Source organism: Sturnira hondurensis, unplaced genomic scaffold (assembly GCF_014824575.4).
Source record: "Sturnira hondurensis isolate 20B ecotype Veracruz unplaced genomic scaffold, ASM1482457v3 Scaffold0006496, whole genome shotgun sequence".
NCBI lineage: Eukaryota > Metazoa > Chordata > Mammalia > Chiroptera > Phyllostomidae > Sturnira > Sturnira hondurensis.
The window spans coordinates 10,490,144-10,501,271 of NW_028079127.1; the positions used below are offsets into that span (position 1 = coordinate 10,490,144).

The 11,128-nt window shown below is 37.9% G+C and overlaps 1 protein-coding gene across 1 annotated transcript in view; it reads left to right on the forward strand.

The window, feature by feature from the left end:
- TSPAN8 (tetraspanin 8) overlaps positions 1-10,857 on the forward strand; it is a 32,948-nt gene extending 22,091 nt beyond the window's left edge. The window contains exons 4-8 of the mRNA XM_037049447.1: positions 15-89; positions 189-296; positions 3,195-3,329; positions 6,147-6,230; positions 10,576-10,857. Of these exons, the coding sequence (XP_036905342.1) occupies positions 15-89; positions 189-296; positions 3,195-3,329; positions 6,147-6,230; positions 10,576-10,629 (456 nt within the window). The 3' untranslated portion in view covers positions 10,630-10,857. The remainder of the gene's footprint in view (positions 1-14; positions 90-188; positions 297-3,194; positions 3,330-6,146; positions 6,231-10,575) is intronic.
- The last annotated feature ends 271 nt before the right edge of the window (positions 10,858-11,128 follow it).

Below are 11,128 nucleotides of genomic sequence, written 5' to 3' on the forward strand. Positions count from 1 at the left end.
TTTTGTTTTTTCAGTTTTTCATAGGCTTGTTTTTGATCCTGCTCCTTCAGGTGGCAGCAGGTATCCTAGGAGCTGCCTTCCGATCTGAGGTGTGTATACAGATGGTATTTGATAATTTTGGAAAAGTCTGAAAAAAAGCTATACTACCTTCTGGCATGAAAAATTTAACGATATTTTTTAATTTTCAGTCTGAGAAAATTCTGAACGAGACTCTCCATAAAAATGTAGAGCTTTTGAGCGCAACAACTGAAAATGCAGAAGTATTCCAGAAAGCCCTGAGTGAATTTCAAGAAGAGGTAATTAGAATTCCGTAGGTTGTTCGGGCGATTACACATAGTTCTTCTGTGTTTACTTCATTTTTAACAGGTGGATTCCTTAAAGGTTGAAAAATATCTCCATTTTGCAGGTTTTGTCTGATTATTCTGTTGCAATGCAATAAGAAACATCCAATAATATTTCTATTATTTCCAGCATCTTACAAAGTTCTAAAGCAGTTTAGAAGGACAGATTAGGATGATATGTTTATGACCAATTAAGCCTCAATTGGGCCAAATTAATAATACTTGTTTTAACATTTAGAGTGTGTTTAGGGCGTTCGGAGAGTCAGTCTTTCCTCTCTGCACCCCACCCCCGCTCTCGCCATGACTGTTCCCTCTCTCATAGACAGTTACAGCAGCAGTTACTAGGTACCAGGCTTTACATTTAGTAGTTCACTTAAATCTCAACTCTGTGAGGTAGTTAACGTAATTATCCTCATCATCCCCATTAGACAGGTGAGGAGATTAGGGCTTGGAGAGGTCTGACAGCTAATAAATGGTGGGACTGGAATTTGAACCTGGATCTAACTAGTTAACTCTTTTTAATAAATACACAAGACCTTCATTAGTTAGTTACTGCATTTTTTGGACTATAAGATGTACCCCCTTTCCCCACAATTTGGGAAGAATAGTGGTTGCTAATGCTGCTGTTGAGTTCTGTTTATATTTACATTGCTGAAATATGTTATTTATGAACATATTTATGAAATATTTTACCACATTTTTCCCTCCCTCCCTTCCTCCCTCCCTCCCTTCCTCCCTCCCTCCCTTCCATTTCTTTATTTCTTGATGCTTCTTTGTAAAAAATATCCAACCTCAAACTCTGGCTGAAGGGCTCCACCACACATGGACAGAAGTTCTAGAGACCAAGTGGCTTTCTCTTTAGGTTTCAGGGAGTTCGCACACCAATTCCCTGCTAACATATTAATGGAATGTGCCCCCATGGATTCTTGGTGATAACTGTCTAGAGATTGTTGTCTCATTTCCCTGTGCAGAGCCTTGTTCATCTAGCTGTTATAACTCTTTTAACAAGTTCTGACCGATTTCTTCCCCAGCTGCTCTCCCATCTGATCTGGTAACCAGATAGCATGCCAAGTTCAGCCCTCTACCTCCCTCCTCGCCTTCTCTAAGTATGTCTCTATCTATACCTCCCTAAGGAGTCCCGAGGTCTGTAGCGGACCCATCTGTGAGTGCATATAGTGGGATTTATGTTCTTTTGGTCTGGAGTATATATTTCGATGACTACTATTCAAGATTATTTAAAAAGAAAGAGTGAACAATTAATGATGTCTACCATGGGAACAGGAAAGGAGGATATTTCAAGATAGCTCTCTTTGCTAATATTGATTGAACTTGGGAGCAACTGAAGTCTTCAGCTCTTTGTCATACAAATGCCTGCTGAGGTATGTACAGGGTGGGGCAAAAGTAGGGTTACAGTTGTTTATATGGAAAATAATACAATAGTTAATGAAGAAGAACACAAGAATAAAGTGTGTTTCATGTACTCACAGCTGTAAAACTACTTTTGCCCCACCCTGTCTTTGAGCCAAAGGTATAAGACTTTATATCTACCTCAGTTAAACTTGCTAGTTTAAGTTCATGTTTTGAACTCTCTTTGGAATTCAGTTTTGTCCTCCAGTGTATTAATCATCACTCTCAGTTCGGTATCAGTTACAGAATTGAAAAAAATATTTTCCATATCTTTATCTAAATTACTGATATCAATGTTGATAGATCACACGCAGTGAGAGCATAATGGCATTCATAACTGCTCCAAAACAGGAACAACTGGAATAGCTGACACATACTGAGCGCGTTCTAGAACCCAGCCCCTGGGTTAAGCGTTTCATATTGTCACATGGGTTTTCTCTTTTTTATGTTTATAAAAAATTTGCAAATTGATACTGTTATTAGCAACTATTACTATCTGTATTTTACAGATGAAGAAACTGTGGCACAGAGTTTTGGGTAACATGGGTAGTGTGGTCATCCAGTAAGTGAATGAATGCTCTTTCAATATTCTGGCATCAAAACGCCTCTGAGCCTGGAAAACCACCCAGTGTTGGTTCCATTGTCTTCAGCTATTTTGCTCTACCTTTCTGCATGAAGCGTTTTCTCCTATTCGACTGAAGCAAATAGAACAAGACAAGGGATAATAATAGTTCTCTCTTTCATCTAATAGCCAGGATCGTATACTGAGTCACTGGGCTTAGCACTTCCTTGCTTTTCTTCCCCAAACCTGATTGCAGATTCCCTCAGCGGTGCTTCCCCAGGCTTCCGTGTATTCTAGGCTTTAACCTTTCTGACGTTACTCTAATAAGAGTTTCAGCTCTGGTTTGTACCCCTTTCCCTCTTGTGCAGATGTCCGGGTGGAATTTAATCTTGTGGGAAGCCCATTGAGCACGTCCTTTGGCTTTTGGGAGGCCTCTCAGCCTTTTTCTCTTAGCCTCCAAAGTGATCAAAGATCATGAGATAGAAATTTCATTTTCAAAACCTCTCATCTCTTTTGAGCAAAAAGTCTTTTGAGCACTCTTGACTGTCTGGTGAACTCTTTGGGAGATTCTTTCCTAAAACCTGAGTAAGTAGATCTGGTTTTGCTCCTCTTTTGTCATTAAAAACTATTTGGTGAGTTTTTCATCTTCTCTCCAATTCCTCAGACTTTTGCCACTGCAACCTATTTTTCCTTCTTTAATATTAAGGCCAAAAGTGAATATTTCTTCATGTTTGCTTCTTCATTCAGAGAGGTCGGTGAAAATTCATGATATTTTAGTATAAGAAACATTTTAATAATAGTTTCAGGAGAATATGGTTCAATATATTGACACTGTTTTTATCTTCTTTAGTGCCCGCTTTTCATGCTTATTTTTCATCAAACAGTTCAAATGCTGTGGTTTGGTCAATGGACCTGCTGACTGGGGACAAAATTTTGAAAAATATTCAAAGTCCTGTGAATGTCCAGATGCGCAACTTGCTTCTTGTATAAGTTACGACAACAAATATGTTTACAATCAGGTAAGAACCAATCAATGTTGGCACAGTAAGTGGTTCTGTTCCTTTTTTTCTGTGTGGAAGTCTTTTAAAAAATTAAATTGCAGCAATTATAACAGAAATTATGATGTAGAAAAGTCCCAGGAACTTCCCAAATAAAAAATAAATCCTTATTTAAAGATAAAAGCTTAATAAAAAAGATGAAAGTATTTCATTCCTTCTATGGGTCTGGCGTTATTTAAACACAGCTCTCATGGATCGAAGTAACTTTATACTGCAAGGGGAGATGGCGTGCAAAGGAACAGTGAGAGTTTATTTTGTCCCCTCTTTGGTGACTTTCATCTCTATTCTCCTCTATGTTTTTCTATTTTAGCAAAAGTTCTAGAAATCTATAATTGCACTTTAATTTTAAAATTAAAAGTTTTTTCTAATCAAAGATCCCTTCTCTCAAGTAATTGTATAGGTGTAAAGAAATGTTCTTGTTTTTAGGAGTTTCAGCTCTGGATCGTCAGTTTACATACAAATTTGCCTAATTAGTGCTCCAGTTTAAAAGTTGCCTCGGATATTTAAAGCCAATTGAAAAAGCTGGGTTTATCTTTTATGTGTTGTAGATGTCATAGTTTTTATGTCACTTCTGGACGGCAGTATGTGAATGTCACATTTCTTACAGCTTAATTCATCAAATATTTATAATGAGAATCATGATATAAAAGTCCCAGGAATTTCCCACTTCCTAGGTGCCAGGCCTCCTGCCAGCCACTGGCGCCCAATTCCTGAGTAGGGCACAGCACCTGTGCTCACGGAGCTGATGCCCAAAGAGGGACAAGAGGAAGACGACTGGGCAGCTTTGGTCCCATGAACTATCAGTGTTTCTTGGATAGGAGCAGGCACAGGTGTTATGGGACCCCATCTAGCTCAGTGGTCATGGTTCAAGGGGTGGCTCCTAGAGGGCATGATATCTGTCTGTTACTGCAAGTTTCTGTATAATTTGTTCCTCTTGCCTGAAAGGAATGTGTACACAAGTGACAATTACAACTAATGATGTTAATGTTTCATTTATTTGCAATTACCCTCCAGTGCCTATTTTGTGTCAGACAGACCCTTACTAGAATTAAACATGCTTCTGGATCTTCTAGGAGATTATAGGGAGAGAGACCTACAGCAGCTATTATAACTCAATAAACTACTTTCTGTAATACCTTAATATTATATTCAATCTAGCATTGGCTTAATAATGGCTACTGAGGTTAATTATATATCAGGAAATAGAAAGTATCTCAGGAGAAACATGGCTCTGGCTGACTCACATCCCTTTTACTAATCTTATCAAAATTAAGGAGGCTCTATTTTGAAGGGCAATTGCTGTTACTAGTATTTAAAGTAAATGTGGTGGAGGAATTATCTGTCAGAATACAGAGCTACCATGTCCTTCACTGTCCAAATAATATCAGTAAAAAATATGTTGTTCTTACTTTTTTGTATTACTCCCTGTTCCCCTCCTCCCTACCTAATGTTAGTGGCACAATGTCAACAAAGAAGAGGGAAATAAATATAGTGTAAATGAATGTAGTTTCCATTTAGGGTAATAAGGAAATTAGTAAACTCAATTGCAGATTGTTGTCTCCGGTGAAAGATTCAACACAAAGATTTTTTTTCCTCGGGGAACATTTTGAAAATTTCTGCCATTATCCTAAAAATAATAGACATTCCTTCCAAATTAACACATAATTCAGCTGAATACAGGCTTATAGTTGTACCAGTTTCCCAAAAGGAAAGTCATAAATTCATAAAATAGTTCCACCTGCCGTACATTATTTGCAAGAAGTCTGGAAAGAAGGAAAATCTGAAATGGCCATAGTTTATTTCTTTTTCCCCCTCCTCCTTTTGGACAAGATAACTGGTTATCTAGAAGGGAAGGCAGAGAAAACTCCTCAAGCATCACAAATGTGACTCAGTAGATTGTCAATCTCCTAGTTAACCCCAAATAATGCAATAGTTTCTTCTAATGTTTACTGCTTTGGGGCAGATGAGAATGGAGAAACCCATTCAGAAATGAAGGAAAAAAAGCTGGTTTCACTAAGCCTCATGGAGAACTTCTATTTTATTTAACAAATAGTGATATTTTGTTAGCCCTTTGCAAATGGAAGACTCTCATGGGGAAGTTATATTTCCTGGCCATACAGACCATAGAACTATTACATTGTGTAGTATTTTTCATTTTTAAAATTATTCATATAATTTACAATTTTTGGAATTTTTAAGTTGGTCTGAAATGTTTTAAGCTTGGAATTGCATGCTGGTTTGAGTAAATTTCGAAATAATGTGGTAGACAGGTAACTTCCCCGATTCTCTCTTTTATCTAAGTTAAGACCTAATAGTGGACGTACGATTTTTTAAAGGTAAAAATAAAACTGATATGTATTAGAAAGGAATTTTTTTTTAATCTTGTAAAATTGAAGATTTTCACGGTGATTAGCTGAAACCCCAACCAGGGAATCCTGCCATTGATTACAAGCCTAAAACAATATGGTCAAGGCGATAACAGCTCCAAGATTGTAAATTAAGATGAAATTATTATGTATAACTAAAGACCCCTAGATTAAGCAATGACAACTGAAGCAAAATTTTGACCCTTAAGCGCTTTCTGATATATGAACGAACCACAGTTACAACCTCTCAGTGGGCAGAGGAGCTTGAAGTGGAGGAAATAATCCAATTCCTCTTTGTTGACTATGTTTTTTGGTAACAGTATAAAAATATCCACCCAAGGGGAAAAAATCTTAAGTTAAATAATATAATCAAAGTTTGATTAAAGGTAACTTTTTTATGTTTTTTTAACAGCCATGCATTTCTTTTATAAAAGACTTACTTAAAAAACATATTATCATAATTATTGGAATAGCATTTGGACTGGCGGTTATTGAGGTATAGTATATTCTTTCATTATTGACTCTTTATATTTAACTTCTTGCTTGTCCATTAATTCTCCTAACACACGTTTGTGGTGAGCCAGGTGAGTGCCCAGTGCTTCTGAACAGCACTGGGTACCAAGTCCCCAAAGGCCAGGGTCACCCTCTGTTGGCCTTGGCATTGAGGAAGGGTTTACCATTTTATGAATTGAGCAGAGCTAAGCCTATTATTTCCAAATGACCTCTCTACTGGGAAATAAAAGTTGAATTGATAACCATATTGTTCTTGGTCCCAGATATCGTTTTCTCATTGAAAACTAATACAAGAGTTAAAGTTAGAAGACAGAGCTCCAGACAGATCGGAAGGAAACACAACCTTTACATTTTCTTATATCACCTCCTGATTTTGAAACAGAAAATAAAAACTGAACTCAAGACTGTGGGGAGCTGTTGTCCTGCTATTCCATTCTAGAGAAATCTAACAAGTTCTAAAAACTCGAAACAGTTGCCTTTGATTTGGTCACTGTAAGGACTATGGACTCACTCGGAGAAGTTTTAAAGGAAGCTGTTTATGAGGTTTATGTATTTATTCTCATCAATTTCATTATTGATGTGATGGGCTTTCTTGGCATTTTTTATCTATAACACAATTTTATTTATTTTTTTAAGAGAGGGTTTTTAAATTTTATTTATTTATTTATTTATTTTTTAATGGTTGTTCAAGTACAGTTGTCTACATTTTCACCCCACCACTGCTCCCTGCCCCAACCACTCCCCACCTCCATCCCTCAAACCGCCCCCCTTTGGCTTTGCCCGTATGTCCTTCATACACATTCCTTGACGGACCTTCCCTTGTTTCCCCCCATTATCCTCTTCTCCCTCCCCTCTGGTCACTGTCAGTTTGTTCTTTATTCCAATGCCTCTTGGTGTGTTTAAAAGAATATGAATAATACCTTTCACACGGCCTAAAAATCTTTGCCAAAAAGATGAGATAAAACTATTTCAGAAAAACACTTTTGAAATCACCTTGGATTTGGGGGCATTTAGATATCAAGGGAGTGACACTCACTCATATCCTGTTCAGGGTAGGGTGTTGGCAAGAATCCTAACGATGTGTGTGGAGGGTATCTTTTTGGTTCATGTCTCTGAGGGCTGGTTAGCTCAGCTGAGTGACTATGGCTTCACTCTCATGGAATGATGGCCAGTGCTCCCCTTAGGATTTCTAGTAGCCTTTTACTTCTTACTTGTGCCATATCACTGCCAGAAAGGAATTTTAGCAGTGATTGAAGCAATTTAGTGTTCTAAGTGGTCACTCAAGTTACTGGTGGAATTACCTAGCCAACCACTAGAACCAGCCGTAAATGGGGTTGTTGAGTATTACTTGCTGGTAGCCAAGAGTAAGTCTAAATAGGAAGCATTCTCTGCTGGGAACATGGCCGTCTTTCTTTATGTCTGATATGTGACCAAAGTTGAATGGTGCTGTGTATCAAGTCTGTTTCTCTCAATTGTGCCTTTTGTCAAATGTCCTTTATTTGTCTGCTTTGTAGTCTTTATTTTAAAGATTTTATTTATTTTTAGAGAGAGGGAATGGGAGGGAGAAAGGGAGGGAGAGAAACATCAATGTGTGGTTGCCTCTCACATGCCCCCTACTGGGGACCTGGCCTGCAATCCAGGCATGTGCCCTGACTGGGGATGGAACTGGCAACCCTGTGGTTCAGAGGCCCGCACTCAATCCACTGAGCTGCACTAGCCAGGGCTCTGTTTTGTATTCTGAGTTCATTCTAATTTGGAAATATGAGCTACTGGCCATAGTGAGTGAGAAATCACACACATGTATACTCATACATTAATAAACATAAATCACACAACGCCTGTTGCTAGGCTAGACTTTAAATGAATGATTGAAAGAGCAGGCTTTAAATGAAGTATTTAGTGCAAGTGTCAATATTAAGTGTCAAATTCCATGTTAGACTCAAATTGACTATGACTGGCTACAACCCACAGATGCTTTTAAGAAGCTTCTCAAAAGGAAAGTTGTAGAAAATAAGCACATAATCAACTGGGGATATTGATATCTCTCATACCATAGTTAAAGGCATTGCCAAGAATCTAAATACATCTAATTCAAGGTAAAAGTACAAGAGAAGTACCATATTCTATGAAATTGGTATATCCATGTGTTGTTACATATTTAGATACGTTATTGGTTGTTCTAAAGACATGATTAGGGAAATACCTTAATAAAAACTTTTTTATAGGTGTGGAACAATGTATGTTAATATCATAAATATTACATTTCTTAGTTATGCCAGTTAACTATGATTTCTAGACCATATGTAGGTATGATAGTTGGTTCAAAGAATGGTAGCTTTGAAAACAGTCTTCTGATATTCAGTCTATAAAAATGGATCCAAAATAATGTACATTAGTATGTTTTATAGTCATTAATCCTAGTTGTTTAATACTTAGGCCCATTTTGAAGGCTTAACACTTAGGCCTTGTTTCCCAAATTCAAGAAAACACAAAGACTCAGAGAGGGAAAAAAATTCCTCTAATAAATATTTTTAAGAGGAAAACAGGGGCAAATATCTCCATGCAGGAAATCTAGTCAAACTACAAATCTCCATAACAAATCATGTGAAAAAATTTATCCTCCGACATTTAAAGCTTTGGCGTCAGCCTGTTCAGGAATGGGCGCTGATGGAGGGCTGGTAGTTATTTTCAAGGTTCAGCTAAGACCACATACCTGAGTGATTCTTCTTATACCCGGATGCTATGGATCTATACAAAATGCAGGATTTTGTAAGGATATTCTATTTATAGACATTTTGGAGTTCTCATTATTCCAAGTTGAAAAATCAGGCTACCATGTCTCTCCTTATTTGACTATAGCAACTTACAAGCACAAAAAATGATCAGTACTTTCTCCTCTCATTTCAGCTGAAGGGAAAAAAGCCACTGGCATGGATAGTCATTGCCATGTACACAGTACAAGTTATCCTGACAGGATCCCAGGAATAGCACAGTTCATAGAGAAAAAAATGATAATTTCACATTTTTTAGATTGCTCCTGGATGTGAGAACACATGCACATTACTTACAGCAAGTTGATCCTAAGTCTTTGCATACATTACCACACAGTGAATCTCTTTTCAATTACTTGCTATTTTTATGAACAATGGTAAATTTTCTTCTCAGAAGCAGCGAGATGCAAAAAGGTGGGATGTAACTGTCTAGTCTGCTGATAGATGGTGGGCTTCTATTTCAAGAATGTGACAGTGAAAGATGATAGTTGCCTAATTTCAGTATTTTGCCCATTTTCTTTACTCTTTCCCGATATTCGTCTCCCAGACTTGTGGCTTGAGACCAAGTCAAAAATACTAAATTTCAAGGCTTTTTGAAGTCATTCTAAAAGAATGACTTTGAGAATGCTCCGAAAATCATTTTTTGCAGGGTATTGATGTTTACTTTTTTTTTAAGAAGACAAATATTGGGCAGTAGTTCTCATTTGAAATGATTTGCAGAAAAGAATTACTATAAGCAGGCCGTCTTAAAGCCATAGTGGCACTTGAGATGATGACTCAGCACAAATGGCAGCTCACCCTCCTCCCGCCTCCCCTCAAAGCAGGTCGGTGGGGAGGAAACTTCTGATTTGTAATAGACATCAGTCTTTCTACATCAAAGCCACAGCATGCAAGTCACCAACTGCAAAGACAGTAAGGGCGAGTTTTAGCATCCTTTATTCTTGGTAGAGCTGCTTAATGAGCTGGAAACTATGCCCCAGATTTTCAGCTGCGTTTTTTTCACTTCAAAGGAAATTTCTGAATTAAGTTTATTCTCTATAGATTTAGAAGTTTTTAAAGAAAAAAAAAGTTGCTTTTTTTATTCCTCTTGGCAATGTCTAACTATGGCAAGAGAAATTCTAGGCTCCTTGACTTTCGTGCAGGTGATCTAAACCAGATGATCACAACACTTTTCTGGAAGCAACAGGTATGTCGAGTGGTCAGAGGCCTAAGGTCTTCTGAGCTCGAGGGCAGGGACCCCCAGAAAGGTGTGTGTGTCCAGAAGGGTGGGTGCTCTGTGGCAGCTGCTACTAAACAACCAAATGGGGCAGTTTAAAGGTGGATTGGCTAGCCGAGAACCCTGATTAAGACACAGAATACTCAGAGAACTTTCTCAATGCTCTCTTGTCCCACAAGAGTCCTTAATTTCCCACGAAGAGAGATAGGTGACTTCGAAAAATAAGATTAAGACTGTCAATAGCCAGAATCTTTTCCTATATAATGTTCTTTCTCTCTGTTTATAACATCTCCAGAATTTTCCCTTAAATTCCATGTTAACGCTCTTATTTTATTTTCTAGATACTTGGTCTGATATTCTCTATGGTCCTGTTCTGCCAGATTGGGAGCAAATGAGTCTGTGGATTTGTCAAGCTATCATCAGTCAAACTGCTTTGAAATTTTGCTTTGGCTTTAGGACGTTAAATATGAGTGCTGCATGCGTTAGGAGCAGCCGTCCTGTTAAAATTTCTCATTTAGCTAGGCTACGTCTTCCAGATGTGTTGAACATATTTAGGATTTCAGTAATACTAGGAAAATGACATGAATGTACATTTTTATTCAAAATAAAAGTAACTTTCTTTATATCGGTGCTTTTTGTGTGTCTGATCACTAGGCGCACGGCCTCCTGTGCTGAAGACATTTCTCTGGAGCCACCCTGTGGACCAGGCTTCGTCTCTGAGTGACAGTTCGTTCAGGCAGTGCGCCTAGGCTTTTCAGAAGCAACACTTGGTTTTGTGTGGCGTATCCCCCACTAGTGACGAGATTAAATTAAGCCTCAAGTTGAAAGGTTGAGAGAGTGGCCCAGCTCTTTTTTATTTATGCCACTGTCTACTAATGGTGTCTCTCATTCCTC